At 36.8% G+C, this 20,403-nt stretch overlaps 1 protein-coding gene across 8 annotated transcripts in view; it reads left to right on the top strand.

The window, feature by feature from the left end:
* Positions 1–20,403, top strand: part of nfic (nuclear factor I/C) — a 115,503-nt gene that overhangs the window by 26,442 nt on the left and 68,658 nt on the right. For 7 of the 8 annotated variants that reach the window (XR_010895973.1, XR_010895971.1, XR_010895969.1 and 4 more), the window contains exon 2: positions 4,285–4,816. Coding sequence is in view for 2 of the 8 variants with exons in the window: in XM_067394710.1 (XP_067250811.1) it covers positions 4,285–4,816 (532 nt within the window). In the remaining 6 variants the exon portion in view is untranslated. Of the gene's footprint in view, positions 1–3,684; positions 3,998–4,284; positions 4,817–20,403 lie in introns of those variants that run through there. The other variant, XR_010895974.1, reaches the window with a different exon arrangement.

Genomic DNA, 20,403 nt, shown 5'->3' on the forward strand with positions numbered 1-20,403 from the left:
TCTAATCAGAATTTAATTTTATTCAGTGTTTGGTTTTTAATTTAATGTGATGCTTTTTTTGCACTGATGCCAGACATTTTATTCATGTTATGAGTAACCAAATCTTTTTATTTGTGTCAACAAGTTCTCTTTCATTTATTAAGTATTTAACTCACCTGATTATTCAAATTATTCATTACCACATGTTTATTTAATGTTTAATCATTTTTTTTTCTTTTTAATTAATATTTAATGTGGAGGCAAAGAACCACCTGACGTAAATCGTTTAAAGGTGCCCTAGAATCAAAAATGTAATTTACCTTGGCATAGTTGAATAACAAGAGTTCAGTACATGGAAAAGACATACAGTGAGTCTCAAACTCCATTGTTTCCTCCTTCTTATATAAATCTCATTTGTTTAAAAGACCTCAGAAGAACAGTTGAATCTCAACATAACACCGACTGTTACATAACAGTCGGGATCATTAATATGTACGCCCCCAATATTTGCATATGCCAGCTCATGTTCAAGGCATTAGACAAGGGCAGCCAGTATTAACGTCTGGATCTGTGCACAGCTGAATCATCAGACTAGGTAAGCAAGCAAGAACAATAGCGAAAAATGGCAGATGTAACTTTCATGATCCATGATAACATGATATTTTTAGTGATATTTGTAAATTGTCTTTATAAATGTTTCATTAGCATGTTGCTAATTTACTGTTAAATGTGGTTAAAGTTACCATCGTTTATTACTGTATTCATAGAGACAAGAGAGCCGTCGCTATTTTCATTATTAAACACTTGCAGTCTGTATAATGCATAAACACAACTTCATTCTTTGAAATCTCTCCAACAGTGTAGCATTAGACCATTAGCCACGGAACACTATCAAACTCATTCAGAATCAAATGTCCAAACATCCAAATAAATACTATACTCACATGATTCGAAGCATGCATGCAGTATGCATGACGAACATCTTGTAAAGATCCATTTGAGGGTTATATTAGCTGTGTGACCTTTGTTTATGCACTGTATTATAGTCGAGAGCTGGTGCGATTTAAAGGGGCCGCAGCCTGAATCGGTGCATAGTTAATGATGCCCCAAAATAGGCAGTTAAAAAAATTAATTTAAAAGATCTGTGGTATTGTGAGCTGAAACTTCACAGACACATTCATGGGACACCTTAGACTTATATTACATCTTATGAAAGAAAGTTCTAGGGCACATTTAATGCACAGCTAGTCATGGATTATCCCACTAATACCATGGTCATTTGCCAGCATTAATAAGTTAAAGCTGTTATTGATGTTTGGAGCGCAATATTTGACCGCAAGAGTAAAAATGATGGTTATTTTAATCAGTTACAGCTTGTTAGATCTAGCATTCTGCCCACTTTGAATAGGACACAGAGATAATGTAGTGCGTTTTGAGATTATATTTATTCAAATAAATGAATTATAGCATTTATTTAAATTAGTTATCGAGAGAAAGAGAGATGAGAGATGTGCGTGAATTACCTGCGTCTGTTCAGCATCTCTCTCTATTCACAATGAAGCTGTGAGTTGAATTACTTCAAAACCAGCAATGCCACCCCCTTGTTGCTGAGAAATATAATGTATCAATTCAGTAGCAAAGCTATTTTATTAATGAAAGTTGCAGCATTGACAGTCCTATGTGTGCTTAAGCCAGGTTTGGGCCTCATTTGACCTGCCTCTGAGCTTTTTCCAATGCTGCGGAAAGGAGAAAATGCCCAACAAATGTTTATTTTTGCTGGAGTGGTTGGTGCTGAAGCTAGAGCAATGAAAGGAGCTTTAAAGAGAAGAAAATACATCTACACACTTGCAGGGAAACAGGCCCATTTCTAATCCCCCTCTATTCCTGAAATCACTATTTCCTCCTGACGTTTCCTTCCTGGAAATTTTCACTGTCAGTGGGTGCAAATTGTGTCCAGACTTGACTTAAGTTCTCAAACCAGAATGTCCGTTTGAATATTTGTTCAATGGAGCCAGATTTAGTTTGGGAAAACTATTTTGGGTCAAACTATTTTGGATGTTAACACAACTAAATAAAATGACCTTACCATTTCTCTAAACATGTGCAGTTGAACCTGAGGAGGATTTAGCAGTTTTTTGGACATCATATCTTGTGTCTGTTTGTGCAGCTTGGTTCTCTGGTTTTTGTCAGCCTTTCTTTCTTTCTTTCTTTCTTTCTTTCTTTCTTTCTTTCTTTCTTTCTTTCTTTCTTTCTTTCTTTCTTTCTTTCTGTTTCCCTCTTTGTAAAGTTTACTCAGTAACTGTATCAGTTCTGTCTGAGTCGACTGATTACAGATGTGTGTGTGTACAGTGAGTCTACAGGCCTCTCAACCTCTCAATTATTGCACTCTGTTTGCTTTCAGCTTCTTCCGATACAAAAATTGAAATATCCAGAAATAAAAACATTATGCCCTGCTGTTGCTATTAGGTTTAAATCTGTTAAATCTGGTTTTCTTTTTCAGCCCATCTCAGCAAGAACACTCTTAAAAGAGGTTTTATAATCTTTTCAACAGTTGTGAAGCAGCACAAGGACAGGGCAGTCAGTTTTTGTGCTCTCCATGTCTGAATAAGTACATATGCAAATTGGGTCCTTTCAAAATGTTGCACTGAAGTAACACTGTTCTGCTGAAAACATCTTTTTCAAACATCATGATTAGATTCACGTATATTTTTTCTTTTGTTGATTTCTGTTCTTTTTTAATATCAACATGGATTGATAAAGTAAATGATGTATTAAACAGAAATCCTTATATAAAATTAAAATTATTAATAATAATTATTTATTTATATGCATCAAGGGAAAATGTATTTTTTAATATTTAAAATATTAATAATTACAATCAATTCTTATTTTTTTCCTTTGATGCAAGTGTATTAACATTTTCTGGCTTGTATTTTATTTATTTATTATCTTGCATAGAGTTGTTCATGGTCTTTTCATGATTTGTGTCGAACTGTACTATATTTGAAATGCTATCCTAAATGCATGATTTTACAACTAGTTGCATTTATTATTTGCATTCAGCATTGTTTTTTTGCTCCTATCAGAACATTCCTAAGGCTCATTTTTGGCTCTTGACCCGCCAGTTGAGGTCTTGAGGGTGGTGTTTTGAGGAAGGTGTTTAAGGAGAAGGACGTTTTAGACAGTAGACAGTAAATGTTCTGGAGTTTCAGGAGATGGTTTTTGTGGAGCAGCTGTAGGAGTGTAAGAACTGGCTTATCGCATGAGATCCACAGTGTGCCGAAGTCACGTCTCATTATGTTCCTTTAAAACCTGCTCACTGCTCGCAGCACAGCCAGACCGGGGAGTGCTGTGTTTTCTCTCTCCCTCTCTCTTTTTCTTTATTTCTCTCTGTTTGAATTACTGCGGCCAAGCAGCCCTTGGCCATTTCTCTTTCTCTCTCTCTGTGGTTGCATTGTGCCTAAGCAAAAGTGACACGCTGGTAACTATGTCATGCTATATTGATGCCACAGCTGACATCATTCAGCTTGAGTCTGAGTTTCATTACTTTGCCATAAGCACAAAACCCTCCTATTGAACATAACTTCATTCGCATGTGGGGATTTTTTTGGCTGATGATTATCACAACTGTAAGGCAGTGCTCTCATTATGACTGTTTTATGCACACACATGCACAAATGGCCACGGCGGTGCGCACAGTGCTTGGAGTCTTGTTAATGATAATTGATAGATGCGCATGTTTAATGTTCGGTTGGGGTTTTAGTAACATTTATAGCACGGTCTGGTGCTAGTTTAGGGTTTTAGAAATGGTCAAATATGGAAGTAATTAGTCAGACCAAATGAATGCTGTGCTAAACGGTTAAGAGACTGCGGTTTGCAACGTGCCTGGGAGGTACATCTGTGTGTGTTGTTGTTGTTGAAAACTTACCACTGAAAGTGAAAATAGTCAACAAAACATAATTGGATAAATGATGACTGCACATGGGGCTTCAGCAAAAGATGGAAACAATAGAAGACTGTGGGTGCGATAGAAAACTACACAATTAACTGTGAAATCTGTTGAATATCATTGAGACTTTTTTTTTTTTTTTTCGAAAAAAATAAATCTGGAATTTACGTTTTCTGTTTTGGTGAACAACACCGAATGGGAAAAAACGCATTTCAATAAATGCGTCAATACATACAGAGCCAAGATGATTCATTTCCTCTTTGTACTTGAATTGAACTGCAGATGTGGCTTTTGCTTGTCAGAAAACACAATGAGTAAACACAATGAATAACTTGTCTTTTGCTGTTCTTTTCCAGGATGAATTCCATCCGTTCATCGAGGCGCTGCTGCCGCACGTGCGTGCCTTCGCCTACACCTGGTTCAACCTGCAGGCCCGCAAGCGCAAATATTTCAAAAAGCACGAGAAGCGAATGACCAAGGATGAAGAGCGCGCCGTCAAGGACGAGCTCTTGGGTGAGAAGCCCGAGGTCAAACAGAAGTGGGCGTCGCGCCTCCTCGCAAAGCTCCGCAAGGACATCCGGCCGGAGTGTCGGGAGGACTTCGTGCTGTCCATCACAGGGAAGAAGCCTCCGTGTTGCGTCCTCTCGAACCCAGACCAGAAGGGGAAGATGAGGCGCATAGATTGCCTGCGTCAGGCGGATAAGGTCTGGCGTCTGGACCTGGTGATGGTGATTCTGTTCAAGGGCATCCCCCTGGAGAGCACGGACGGGGAACGGCTGGTCAAAGGCGGCCAGTGCTCCAATCCCATTCTCTGCGTCCAGCCCCATCACATCAGCGTGTCCGTCAAAGAGCTGGACCTCTACCTCGCCTACTTTGTGCAGGAGAGAGGTGAGTTTGCTACGCTAACATTGGTTTGTCATAGTTTTTGCACATGTGAACAAACCTCGCCCATTCAGTACCAAGGGAGTGGACGTTTACCGTAACAATGCTTCTCGGAACTACGCTTCCGCTGAACCGTGACGGGAAGTCATGTTGTGCAAATGTACAGAGAAACTTAAGCTTGTGGAGTGGCAGTTTGGCGTGTGGCGTAAATCACGGAAAGATGCTCTGGCTTGTTCTTCTGAGAAAGCTGTTGACTCATCATCCTGTGCTGCTTGGTACCAGGAGCACCAAATTTTGAGTGCAGCTTTGGCTTGCAGGCCTCAGAATGCACTGTGACGCACCGCACTAGTTGACTTTTACAAACCAGAGCTATGCTGTCAGAATCACTAACGTGTAGTTGGTTTTAATCAGAGACAAAAAAGAATGGGTGTTTAAGACATAAGCAGAGCCAAACACTGTAAATCATTTAAAATAAGTGGGTCTGCTCTGACAGGCAGGTAGATGTGTTTTAAGCTACTAAATGTTTGTTGTTTAAATGGAGCTTCTATGAAGGCTGTTGGGATACGTGGGCTGATGTACCCTTTTAACCCTGTACTCATTATGTGAAATTAACACAGAATTTCTATATTTTTACATTTAAAACTGTCATTTAAAACTTTTTTTAAAGAAATTACTCAACAAGGACTTATTAAATTGATCAAAAGTAACAGTAAAGACATTTATAATGTTACTAAAAAAAAAAAAAGCTGTCCTTTTGATCTTTTTATTCATCAAATAATCCTTAAAAACTATCATGGCTTCTAGAGAAATATTAAGCAGCACAACTGTTTTCAACATTAATATTAATAAATGATTAGCACAAAGCACAAAATCAGCATATTAGGAATGATTTCTGAAGCATCGTGTTACAGTGAAGACTGAATTAATGGCTGCTGAAAAGCAGCTTTGAAATACATTATTTTTTTGAATATTTTTAAAGAGAAAACAGTTATTTTAAATTGTAATAATATTTTAAAACATTACTGTTTTTACTATATTTTTATCAAATAAATGCAGCCTTGGTTAGCATAAGACTTCTTTCAAACAAAAATCATACCGACCCCAAACTTTGGAATGGTAGTGCGTATTTATATATATTGGTTCAATTTAATAGTTTATAATAGTATTAAAAATGAACTTATAAAGCATTTACTATAATATACTTACATCAAAGCGTAGCAAGCAAGCTTGCACATTGTTTCGAATATATGACTTTAATAAATGTATAAATTTAATAATAACTTTAATAAATTGAATGTAAACTTAGTAACTCTGTATCTGCGCGAGGATACCAGCAACAACATTGAAAGAATATGATGTAATTATCCGTGATGAAAACTCCAGCCACAGGACTCAAGCTGATAAGCCGTAACCTGAAGTTCATCCACCTAGAAAAGTAGTCAGACCTCAGAATTTAACGGCTTAAACAACAAACGCTTTAACTGCAAATTTCTTGAACTCAACGACTAACATTACATTTCTGCTCTCACTAAGCTTCCGTTGTATATGTATTACGGTAGATGCATTTTCCGCTTGTTTTTGAAAACCAGTATGAGTAAAGTATGAGTCAACATTATTTTCTGCGGTAATTAACCGCATGCCCCAGATGATGTCTATAGGCACCACATAGAAGTTATACATTTATAAACTTTAAGTTATAAACTTTAAAGTAAAACCGTTCACATTAATTCAGATATAATTAGAAGCATAAGATCTCGGTGACCGCGTGGCGTGTGTATGTTGAGGACGTGCAGTGCATATAAGATCAGTTGAGTGGTCAACGTGACAGGATGATGAAGTGTGTATGTGTGTGCGTGTTTAGTGCGACAGCAGTTAGAATGACTCAGCGTTCTGAGTATGCGTGAATAGTGCGATAGCATCTCTCTCAAATTCTATATTAGATTGTGTTCCAAAAGTTTTATTAAATTACCAGGTCTCAATGATGTTGGAATTGTGTTTATTCTCTTTTTCATGGTACTCTGCATCTCTTCATATACAGAAGAGTCTTGTATTTGTGCACCTTAAATATATGCATTCCAATCAGACAGTAAATAGAATCAATTGACTCTCAAAACTCTTTATACGGCAGTTAATTCCGGTCCTCAAATTTGATTGGTCGAGCAGCGTTCCAAAAGTACTGATAAACAGTCCAACAACACTGGAACTTTTTACCATTTGTATCACTTGTGTTTGCACTGCAATAGAAAATCATGCAAAAGTGTTTCGAGAGAAGTTTCACCAAGGCCATATTTTTTAGATGAAAAATGCAGTAATATTGTTAAATATTATTACAATTTAAAATGTATGTTTTCTATTATAATATATTTCAAAATGTATTTTTTTCCTGTGATGGCAAAGCTGATTTTTCTGCTGCCATTACTCCAGTCTTCAGTGTCACATGATCCTTCCGAAATCATAAGCTGATTTGGAGCTCAAGTAGGCCTAACTTTTTATTAATGTTGAAATCAGTTGTTCTGCTTATTACTTTTGCTGAAACCATGATTATTTTTTTTCAGTATTCTTTGATGAATAGAAAGCTCACACGAACAGCATTTTTTTAAATAAAAACTTTTCTTGCTGAATAAAAGCATTAATTTCTTTAAAAAAAAAAAATCATACTGACCTAAGTAGTGTAAGTCGCACCATTTCACTCACATACTCCAGTCTTTTTGTTGTTTGGCGACACATAAAATTTGATTCTTTGGCTTTTTTATTAACTAAAAAATTGTATTAGTCAACTTTTATTCATTCATCGTTTGTACAAAAACAATATCACATCAGCATGAGTGCAGTAGAAGGAAAGAAGTGCTTGCCAAGCATTTGAAAATTATTTTAGTCTACAGCTGCAGCCTGCCTTTTTTCTCTGTCTTTCACTCCCTTTACTTTCTCGTTCTTTCTCTTTTCCGCCTCTTTTTTCTCTCCGCCCCCTCAGGCGACCTTCACCCTCAGCCGTCTGGGTCAGTCAGGCAGCCTGCATGTCACCTGACCTGCCTAATAGCCTACAAACTCCTTGTTGTAAACAGTCCGATAAGGAACTGTGTCCATTCGCCCTCACTTCTACTAACGGCAGCACCACAGAGAGAAGGAGAGGGAGCGCAAGGAAAGGAAAAGGGGGAGTGGCTGAGAAAAAGGCGAGAGTGAAAGAGGCATGCAGTCAGCATTTGCACTTAAAGGCACAGGGCCATCTTTCACTTGCAAGACATGCTCAAATTCCATTCATCTCGGTGAAGTTGAACAGGGCCAGCAGTGTTTCTGCAGCAGCAGCTGTGTGTATTAATGTGTGTGCGCTCTCAAACTTTCAGCTCTGTTTCGGTATCTTTGCTAATGGAGCGAAGAGCAGGGTGGGGCGGGGGTCCCGCATGGCGGCCAGATCGAGAAACAGTGGCCATTACTCTTACTGCCCTCCTTCTCTCATTCAACAGGCTATTCGCTGCGCAAATGCTTTAACCGCAAGTCTCTCGGGGTGAAACTGCTCCCTCGAAAGATGATCAAATTAATTACATTTTTGAAAGATTAGGCTACCAGCCTCATTAGAGATATACGATTTATCTAGCTCTCAGTTTTCGGGCTGTATCGGTTTCCAGCAGGGTCACATGACCTGGCTTGTGCCCCAGTCCTCCTCTGATCTTTTTTTTTTTTATTTTTTTTTTTTTTATAGCTCTCAAGCTCTGAAGCTTTTGCTGGGACAATAAATATTACACTTGTCAAAACAAACAGGATGGTGGTTTGACCGAACCAGAACACACGGTTGGTTTGGTGGCATTGGAGTCATGTGTGCCAGATGTCAAGCTGAGGCTCAGTCTCCAGGCCCCGGTATCCTGTAGTTTGTGTTCGGTGAACAAAGAGACACTTAAACCCATAGTCTCTCATTTCATTTGTTTTACATGTGAGAATGCACCATTAGTCAGCTAAGCAGGAAGATGCAGCAAACATACACGTGCACACATGCGCACACTCACACACATGTTCAGTAAACACAGAGGAGCTGGAATGTGCTCCAGTGCTCTGGCAGCGGAAATTTGGGAGGGGTGGGAGAAAGAGGGTCAGCTCAGGTCAAGTTCACAGCACAGTCGGCCTCCAACAGAGGGAGGTGTTCAGCGTGCTTATCTTCTTAAAGGGCCAGCAGCCTGTTGAGCAAAGCAGCACATGCTGTGTTATAACAAGAGAATTGTCACTTTGTCGTTTTGTCGTTTTAGAAAAAAAAATATAACATTTTTAACTGCCTTGTACTGTACAGGTATGTCAGTGATAATTGCTGTTGTAAGTTGCATTGTAATAAGCTCTTAACATCAAATATACGGTGGGGGTCCATAAGTCTGATACCATATTGAAAATCTGGGATTCAAAAATCTCATTTAATCCTTGAAATACACGCATTTTTAGTTATTTGGTACATTTTAAACTAAGTAATGTAATGTAAAATGAATAATAAATATTTCAGATTCAGTTCTGCATTTCTTGGTAACTAATCAAATAAGTAATTTGACATTGGTGACATTGGTCATGTGAACTCATGGTGGTCAGATGGCACAAAATGTTCTTTGGATCATTCTCAAATCATGCGGGAGAACATGATCATCAGTTTTTTTAACTTGTGGAGTTTCTGTAGCTTGAGTGCTACTGTCAATAAAGCATAAGAGATACAAAACATATAATGAGACAACTTTTCTATAAGGTTGTTAGAGAACCTTAGAAAAAGTATTTTATAGTAAAATATTTTTACTGGTGGTCCAAGATGGTTAAAGTGTCAAAGATATCGTTACACAATAGGGCTGACAGACAAAGGTACGATTTCCTGACACGAAACACGACCTGCTTGCTTGTGGCTGAAGCTTGCGGGTCTTATGAAGAAACATCAAAGTGCTTCAACCTCAAGGAACTTTGTTTTCACACTTTACTGATTCTTTAGGTATTTCAGTGAAAGACCTGCTATTTACAGTAAATAACTGTTAGCCCAATCCTCTGCCTGCTTTCAGGGCAGTGCTTCCTGAGAGAGAGAGAGAGAGAGAGAGAGAGAGAGAGAGAGAGAGAGAGAGAGAGAGAGCACTCTTGTGAAAAGAGTCTGACATGCAGCCTCTCTGTCTGAAGGGAGAAATCCTTGGAGTTGAAATATATGTCAATATTCAGTAACATAACTCATAGAGGAATCAAAGCTCTATTATATCATGTCAGTAAAAACTTGCTCTGTTGCATAAGGGTCCTATCTGTAAGATGTCTTAAGCTAAGAAATAAAAAATATTATTATTTAAATGTATTTACTTGATTATGATTATTTAAAATTTAGTAAATAGGCTGTATATATTTATCCATATATGTACACATATATATTTTACATTCTGAAAATAATAAATATATTAAAATATGCACAAAAATATATTACCTTTATTTGTATTTATTTACTATATAATTATTCTTTTTGTAATTTTAGTGAAAAAATTGCAGATTGTGCGAGGGGTTTGTTAACTTATGAGCAGAACATGAACGTGGCAATTATTTATTACAATATATATTTATATTTTTCCATAGTTTCCAAGTTAACCTTGAAATGAAATGAGTGAAAAACCAGAAATAAATGAAATAACCAAGAGATTTGAGAAAGGGAAAACGAAATATGAAGTGACTGTGACTGAGCAAAAGACACACCGAAAAAATAAAACAGCATGAGAATAAATCAAAGAGTGTATAAATATATAAGATGTATAGATAAATGTCAAATATATGGTGAGATAGAGAGAGATGCACGCAGAGGGAGGTCACAGATGAAAGTCAGAAGCATTGCAGCTCTATGGTAATCAATCTGTCAGATCAATGTGTGGGGCAGCCGGGCAGAATACAGCTCATAGTGCTGACTGTTCACAACACGCTTACTGCTCCACTCCACGTGAGATACGCTGACCGCCCCCTGAGATCGCAGTGGGACTGGGCATCCAGAAAACTGCACATCCAGTGAGTCCAAAATTAATACTCACCAAGTGGAGAATGTGTTGTTTTGGTGAGCAAATAAAATTATAGGCCTATTGTTTTAGGAATCACAATAACAGTGTAAGAACCAGATAAGTCATCTGCACAGTAATTTGATTTGCCAAGAATTATTACATTTTATTTTTGGACTTTCTTTTCAACCCTTAATAAATCTGTTGCTTAATTGGGCCTCATACGAATCAGTCCTGTAATAATGGGCTAATAAAATTTTATAACTTCGTGTTCTAATAAATATTAGCGTCAGGTGATGCGACAGAACGGTGTCTTCTATCAACACGCATAGCTGTGCAATGCTTCCATATTAAACTACATCTGATAGTTAACATCAGCTCAATCAGAAGTGTGCACGTACTCCTCGTGACCTTACATAGCCTCCTAAAGAGTGCGGGTGATAACCAGACATTGCTCCTTGCTGATTAAACAGTGACTCCCTGATAAACCCCTCATGCATTACTGTATCACAAACCGCTGTTACAGGTCACCATCACTCTGCCATCTGGAACTCTTCGCATTTCTGCTTAGTGGAAATTTAATAGAGGCCACCTGAACTATCTGAGCCGTGGAGGCCCAATTTACCAGACGTTTGTTTTCACACAACTATGAGTGTGAAACTTTTATTTGATTTTATGCTTTAGATGTTATGAACATTTATAGGTTAATGTTAATTTCTGTATATACTAAGACTTGTCTCACATTTCAAGTTGTATAAATGAACAGTGGACAATAGTGTGTATATATATTTAAATTAATATTAAATTAATAAATGCTATAGGTTTTTTGTTCATAATACGTTTTGAATTAAGTTTCAATTTGTCAAATTGGTAACACTTTACAATAAGGTCTCTTTACCTAATAGTTAATGCATTAATGAAGCATGAACCATTTTTACAGTATTCATTACTCTTTGTTAAAGGTAAACTATGCAACTTTTTTGTTTAAAATTAACAAAATTTAAATAATGAGTCAATACATCATCAGTTCTTCTTCCAAAATGTGTTTTTGTCTTACCCTGATTCACTATGGTAAGCCTATTGTAAGTCTTTATATTTTAGACCTGTCAGGATGGTTTTCACAGGAAATTGCGTACATATGTCGCTTGCCCATGCGTGTTACATCATATCCATAAATAGAGAACTCCAGCTGCTTTGAGCTGTCAGGGCACTGATCAGGGAGTCGGCCATTTTAAGGGCTGTCTCAATTGCAAAATCCTTCCATTAGTGCTTTAGAAATATTTTTCATTGTTAGTTAAAGGTGCTCTAAGCGATGTCACGCGTTTTTAGGCCAAAACATTTTTTGTCACATACAGCAAACATGTCCTCACTATCCGCTAGCTGCCTGTCCCCTGAACACACTGTAAAAAAATGCGGCCTCTGTAGTCGCCACAAGCTCCAAAAACTGCAATAAAAATAAACTGGTGCAGTCTGGACCACAAAACATAATAATCACGCTCCAGCCAATAACCGACAAGAATGATTTTAAATGCGCGTTCATGACTGTTTCAGGAAGCGTGGAGGGGAGGGGGAAGAGGTGGAGGAGGGAGGTTCTAGCTAGCCTCTGTTTTGTTTGACAACACTTAGAACGTCAACAGGAAGTTACTCCACCCAGGATCACTTAGAGCACCTTTAATGTTAACCAATGTGGTTAAATACAAAGTTCTGTCATGAAACTCTAGATGGCGCAGGCTAATAGGTCCTTTAACTCAACCTGCTCGTAATCACATCATTATCTATAGGGTACAGCTGATTGGTTTCTGCTATATCAGTAGCCAGTGAGATTGTGTGGTCAACCTTCAAAATAATTGAGTAGCTTTTGCAGTGCAGCATGCTTTCAGAAACCCTCCACCTGTATAGATCTGCTATGGTTAATTAATGTACGCTATATTGTACAGCAGCAGCATGTCTTACTTGCTCACAGCAGCGTGTTGTGCATGTATTGGCAGTACCAAGTCCCTTACTTGGTCTGTAGCAGCAGCAATAACCTGCAGCAGCAGCAGCGTAGCAGATCTATTCCACCAAGACCAAACATATCAACATCGTCATACCCATTACCATGCCAAACACTCCAAGAGTTGTCATGACAGAACTAACATTAACAAATGAAACCTTATTATAAAGTGTTACCCATCTTTAAAGTTGTAAACATTTATTTAACTTTTATATTAAAAGTTTTAAAAAAATATATGTTAACATTTTATTTGTTTATATTATTTGTATTTATAATATTGTTTATAGTATTGAACTTTTTTAAATTAAATATTTTGGACCCACTGTATGTATTAATGAATGATATGTGCTTGCAAGAGTAGCTCTTGTCCTTGACTTGTCAGAGTGTTTGTGACTGGCAACCACACACATTTTTAGTCTGCTTTATAATGAAAGGCAGGCATTTACATGATACTCACTGTTTGTGACTCCTTGTCTGCCGATCACTCTACTAAACCACTACTAATTGGACTATGTGTGTGAGAGTGAAAGAGAGAAAGTGTTTGAGGTTCTAGGGGGATCAGCCCTGCTGGGAGTCTTGGATTACAGACTCTTTATATCAGAATAGATGGAGGGAATGAATGAAGAAGTGCAGGGAATCTCTTTGAACCATCGGGAGACTGAGAGTGAGTATGTTTGCGTGACAGACCGACGGTGTCTTCGAGCCCTATAAAAATTTTTCCTCTGAAATGCCTATGCCCCAGCTGTTACAGTGCAGATAGACAACTCCATTGACCTAACCCACCCTGTCTATGCTCTGCCAGGCTGTGTGTGAAGAAGAGTGTCAGCTTCATTTCTCAACCTCAGCACAGCTGCCAGTGACCATTATGAAGGCTATAAGAACTTGTACTGAGGGGAAAATTCACTAAACAGTTGCGGCACTTTTGCACATAGTATTTCAGTGTAAATACATGCACCTTATTCACTCTTATTCAGTGTGGCTATGCTCTAAATGGGAATATTAAAGTGATAGTTCACTCAAAAATGAAAACTCTGTCATGATTACTCACACATGTAATTTCAAACCTGTATTGCTTTATTTCCTCTGTGGAACACACAAAAAAAGTTATTTTGAGGAATGTTTCAACTGAATTATAAAAAATTAATCTACTTTTAATAGCAAAATACCATATTCAAATGTATTAGTTTACATTATGGAAATTATCATTTTTGTATAAAAATATAATTAATTAATTTAAAAATAAATTTTAAAAAATGTCAAAATTAAAAATGTTCAAAATTGGACATTATATAGCAAGTGACTGAGCACGGTGCTACCGTAAAGAACAAGTTTGGGGATCGAAACTGAAATATTCGAATGAAACCAGGTACATCAAAGTGTCATCTCTGGCACAGATTTAAAAGCTTTTTCAAGTTTGGTTGGAATCCCCTTGATTTAGTTTACTTTCAATACGTGTCTAAACTAATGCTTTTGTGACCACAAATGGGAAATTAAATTGGTATCATTTTCCATCTTGACTCAGAAGGATGTTTGAAATGACGACAACGGAAGCCATCCCCCCTGATCAGGAAGTGACACTCTCATTTTTCTTTACCGTTGACAGCTCTGTTTAAATGCCGTTATCGAAACTTCTTTGCATTATATGAAACTTGAAAAATACGCACTTCTAACACACACTGACGCAAGTGTCTTAACTTTACAAGAAGCTTTTCTTTGTGACAGCAGTTTTCTTCTTTAATGTGGTATGTTGTGACAAGACAATTGAAAAATTCCCTCTCTGGCTACCATGTTTTTGCTGAATTGATGAGTCGGGAGATTCAGCTTGTCATTTACCCTTTGAGGGGCTTCCTCTGGTTTCCCCCTTATGTCTCTGAGGTTTTGGAAGTCATTCGCTGTAGCTGTTTTGGAGTTGCGCAGGGATGCAGCCTCTGAAATGATGGCTGTCAAAGATTCAGTAATTCAAAGTCAATAATTTGTGATTGTCATTTTTTTTGGGTAGTATTTTTAAGGGGAAAGAAGACAAAAAATATATTTAATTGTTTAAACATTTCATTTAACATCTATTATTTTATTTATAATTGTATATTACAATACATTATATATTTATTATATATAGTTTTATATAGTTATAATAATTATAATAAAAGAGTGCAAATGACTTTACATCCCATCTGGATTTTATTTTATACACTGTAAACCTGAATAAGTTGGGCTAACTCAAAAAAGTTGAGTTAATCAGTTACATCACATTTTTTTTAGTTATGATGTTCCCAATTTTAAGTAAGCAGAACTAACAAGTTTTGAGTTTGTAGTACTCATGCATGTTAATTGCTCCTAACTTGAAATGCTGAGTTAGCTAACTCTTACATTTTGATAGATTTAGGTAATTAACTTTTTTATTTGACTTGCAAATCAAATGAGTTATTTACTTCACTGGAAACCCTAATAAGAACATTTAGAAAATGCCAACTTGCTAATTGTCTAACATGTTAACAATAGCATGGTATAGCACTTACTGAATAAGAACAGCAACTTAAAACATGTAACTTACCTGCTGTCAGACCAAGCCCACTTGTCACCATGATGGTAACTCTCCAAAAACCCACATTAACAGAAACTCTTCTAAATTAGCATGACACAACATTAATCACTACTGAATTTCCCTTATCATTAATCTTGCACCCAAAAAAAATAATAATTAATCTCCCTTTCGAGCGTCATGGGCAAAGCATGCTGGGAAATAGAAATCCTAGTCCAGTTTCAGTTAAACTTAAGTTAGTCTAAATTAAAAGAAATTAGTTCATACAACTCAAAACAATGAAACAGTTTAGTTTACTTGAAATATGTAAGTGCTGTGAGCTCAAAAGTTAAATTACAGAGTGAAACAGTTACGAGTCAAATTTTTGTGTTTCGTGTCACACTGTCCAAACTGTGTTGAATAGCTGCATGTTTTCATCTGGGTCAGTTAGCGAAATTCGTGAAATGCTATTTTTTTGTCCTGCTGTGCTTTTTTAGTTCTGGCATATGACACAATCCTGCAGTGTCCACAGTTAGCTGCACTGTCCGAATTATGCTGTACATTTTACAGTTACTCAGCTAAGGGAAGGCGATGAAAGAAACCGAGTACTATAGTTCTCTCTCTCTCTCTGTCTGACTTTGAAGCGCTTTGGTATTGCTCCATTGAGGCATGAGATCTTAAGGCTGAGGGATGTTTGACACACAGCAACAGATCAAAGTGTTGAAAGAGAGAAGTGACAGATGAAAGACAGAGACGAGAGGGGAGGGCAGAACCTTCCAGGTCACACACTGACATCGTCTATTGGCATCACATACTACCCTCAGTGCCCAAGATAGGACACACACATAAAGCCACAATACATGCACATTAATATACACATGGGTCATTTCTACTATGCTGTACATTTTAATGGCCCCATCATACATGCTTTTACATGATTTTTAAAGCTGAAAATCATATTAGGTTTTCACAATTTAGGACAGTCAACATGACGGTTAATTTTAAATGACTGAATTATTGTTTAATTACCATTTATTCATTTAAGTATAAGGGAATTACTATTTAGTAATTTTTATTTTTTTAGTTAACTATTTTGGTTTGTCACATTTGTCATTATAAACTGAATTTATTAAGAAATATTCATTTTTATTTTTACTAAATGAAATTTCAAATTAAAACAAACATGTTTCCTTTTTTTCTAATATCCCTTTAACTAGTTAAAGCCATCATCCTCCCGGAATTTAGGATGTTTCGAGAAAACTTTGCCACAAATGTTAGTTGAAATTATAATTATGTAAGTTGTTATAATAATATGAGTAATACAAAAACATAGAAAATATGAACAATTTATTTGTCCTCTTCATTTTTTATTTTTTTTAACAATGTGTCCATGCTTGGCCACAGTTGCTAAATTTCTGAATGTCTGAGCTCTTTTATAGAAATACTTCCGTAAATTACAACACAAGCACATTTTTTTCAGAGTTCAAAAGGTAGGCTACTGCGTAAAAGGAATGACCCACATCGGGTTCACAGTGTTAGATGTTGACAGGTATGTGCACTTACTTCATTGTAGGGGATTTATAAACTTTCCTTACCATGTGCCAACTAAAAGAAAAAGGCAACAATTTTTTTTTTTTTTTTTTTTTTTTTTTTTATGTGATTGTTTTCAACTGGTTTTGAATGGAGCTGTTGTGTTCAATCGGATGCCTGTGTATCTCTTTCAGAGCACATGGTGTCTGTGTAGTGGGTTGTGGCTTTATAATGTCTTGTATGCCTTGCCTTGCAGCAGCAGAGACAGCTTGTTTGCCCACCCCCAACCTAAACCGCACACACAAACATTTCTACTCATTTCTTCACTGTAGCACCTATGATCAGAATGTGTGGGGTTTTTGCGTCTTTCGTAAGTGGAAATGAACTGCACTAATTAATACTGATTTGCCATTTAGCTTGGTTGGGTCAAAAGCAACTTAGTAGTTCTTATATTCATAATCATCTGTTTAGCGGGTTGTTGGAAAGACCATGTGATCTTAGGGAAGGCCTGTGTGACTAGGCTCCGCTTGACACATTTCTTGGTGCAAGTGTTGGTAAAAAATATTTAAAATATGTAGATGGACTGTGAAACACCTGATTCCCCTAACTGTCACTCAACACATAACTCTTAAAGTTTAGCCTCTTTAAATAGCTCTGCGACAGCATTGATGCCTCGTAAGTCTTTGAAATCCTTTCCCAGAAGTCCTTTTTGGGTCTCATGCTAATGATTGCTTCGTGCGCAGTGATTTACACTGGGGAATCCTGGGAGAACTGTAGTCTTGGCCCAGTTTAGGCGCCGGGGTCCTCATCACCTCACCATTGCCTCTGATCTAATCCTCCCTGCCCTCAAAGGAAGCAATTAAGAAGCTGCCTTTAATCCCCACAGTTAGAGAGGGAGATTGCCCAGTGCTTTGACGGCCAAATGATGCATAAGTGGTTGTTTTGGAGTGGGAGCCCCATTTGAAATCGCTTGTCCAGACTTTCTTGAGTGGGTCAGACTGTGAACTTTGGCGAACTCTGTTTGAAGTGAAGTGTGTGTGAAGAGTCAAGCGTGAAGCCGTAATACGCAGTGTCTTTGCATATCAAACTTAAATTACGTATTGATTCTCTCATAAATGTGTTTCAGTGGTCGATTCATGGCATTTTTACAGCATTCACCTTTAATCTACATTTAGTGGTGAAACATAAGGTTTTGTGCATCCATCCATCCACAAATTATAATTATAATTATTATTATTAGTATTAGTAGTAATAGTACTAATATTATTTCATTAACATATTTTTATACTATAAATTGTAAACAAAATATATATTTATTACTTATATGTGATATAGTAGATATATATGTGTGGTATATATTATGTATTATAGATTAAATATATATTTTAATTTGTTTTATTATATATATATATATATATATATATATATATATATATATATATATATATATATATATATATATATATATATATATATATATAAATTGGTTTTATATGGTTGACTTTTACTGTTTATTTTTGAAATAAGGTTTAAAATAAACAATTTTGGTACCATGTAGGGTTACTCGCAATCTGGTTCCTAAAGTAAAACCAGTTGCCCAACACAGTGAAGTTCTGAATATGTCCTCTAAAACTCTGCCGACAGCCTCTGATTAACGTGTGCAAGGGTTTTTTATGACAAACCTAGCTGCACCGCACAGATGGGAACCATCACTCCTCCTTCAACCTTGCTTGTCTTCCCATTCCTGATATCCACCACAAGTCATCCCTTCTGCCATTTCCATTATCAGTCATTTTGTATGATAATGAGAGTAGATCCTGAAGCTTAACCAGATGTGCCGGTTTGTATGAGCGCTGCTTCTACAACATCTCATTCGCATTGGCCAGTTTAGACATCATTTACAATGGCAATGTTTAACAGGATATAGCAGATTCTTGAAACCAGATATTAAAAGGGCTCTCCCGTTTCTTCTTGCTTTACTCATTAGCATTACCTTATCGGTAAAATCAGCTGCCCTTTCCAGTCCATGCTGTCCATATTGCCTGATTCATGGTTTAAACCACATTATATGTTAAAGGAAGTCAAACTTAATTAACGTCCTTTGCGGACATCAAATGCAATTACTCTACCATGCAGCTCCGCCTCCTCACCCTCTAATGCTTGGCAAGCATCCTGTGAGATCTTAATCCATATCCTTTGCTCATTTTGCAACACAGGGTTTGAACGAAGTGCACATTTTACTGTTGGCTGGGGCAAGAGCGATCTGGTTTGTCGGCATGACGTATCACAACTGCCACTTTAATTTACTGCCCTCACTCTGCAGCAATGCTGAGTTTTTCACAATAACTTTCACAAAGTAAAACTCCTGTCTGACATCAGGTAAACTACTTATCTGGAATTCAGAGTGTAAAGTACACAGATTAGGCTGTGTTTGAAATCACTTTAATGGCAATATCATGGGATAGTACACTCAAAAATGACAATTCTGTCATTGTTTAATCAGGGAAAAATGTCACGGTATTAACAAAAATATTAAGCAGCACAACTTTCTACATTGATAATAAGATGTTTTTTGGGCACCAAATCAGCATTTCAGAATGATTTCTGAAGGATCATGGATGATTTCACTATATTGCTGTTTTTACTGTATTTTTGATCAAATAAATAAATGCAGTCTTGTGAGTAAATAGTGACAGAAATTTGAATTTGAGTGTTTGTTTTTCATTTGCTGTATGTGCAACACATTTAATAATATCTTGTTTTTATTAAAAACACGTTTTCAATTTTTTTAATTCATAATTTAAAATAAATGTTTTATTTTATATTATATTAGTAAAATGTGGCAATCTATTTAATTGCATACTGTATTAAAAATTTTACCAGACAAATAAAGATTATACTCCAGCATTAGAAAAACATCTGCACATATAGTTGATGATACTCACAATTTATAGCTTTCTCCTTCCGTATAGTAGTATTTACTGCACTTTTATGGGGAAAATTACTGTACTTTGTGCATCTGACCCTTGATGTTCTCTCACAAAGCTTTTGATTGACAGTTCCTCACTCCACCTATCTATCTCGCTCCTGTGTGTTGATTGGCCTGTTGAGAGATCCTAACCTCTCTCAATAGGGAGCTGCCACTCTTGTCAAAGCAGCCCTGCAGGTCAGATCATGGGCAGCATTTTTTTCAGCACCCAGTGTTAGAAACGTAAGGTCACACAGAGGGTTTTGATCATATTTTCCTTTGTCCTGGTCGTGTTATTTTGGTTTCTTTCCCTGTTAACTTCCATCCTCGCATGTTCTTTTCTCCCGTGCCAATCCTAGCTACCTTCCTTCACATCCTGTCTTCTAATTTGTTTTTTCTTCCTCCTTTGTTATGCGTCTGTCTTCCTTTTATTTTCTCCCTCTGCCCATTTTTTTTTTCAGGGAAGTACGCGGTTGTACTAATGTTTTTTTTTTTTTTTTAAGACCCTTTTTTGTACCCTATGTTTTGGGGCTACCAGGCGATACATTGTCAATATTGATTTTTAAATGAGGTAATAAATACAGAGAGCTCGAGTCAAACATAACAATACCG

This window comes from Chanodichthys erythropterus, chromosome 9 (genome assembly GCF_024489055.1).
Source record: "Chanodichthys erythropterus isolate Z2021 chromosome 9, ASM2448905v1, whole genome shotgun sequence".
Classification (NCBI taxonomy): Eukaryota; Metazoa; Chordata; class Actinopteri; order Cypriniformes; family Xenocyprididae; genus Chanodichthys; species Chanodichthys erythropterus.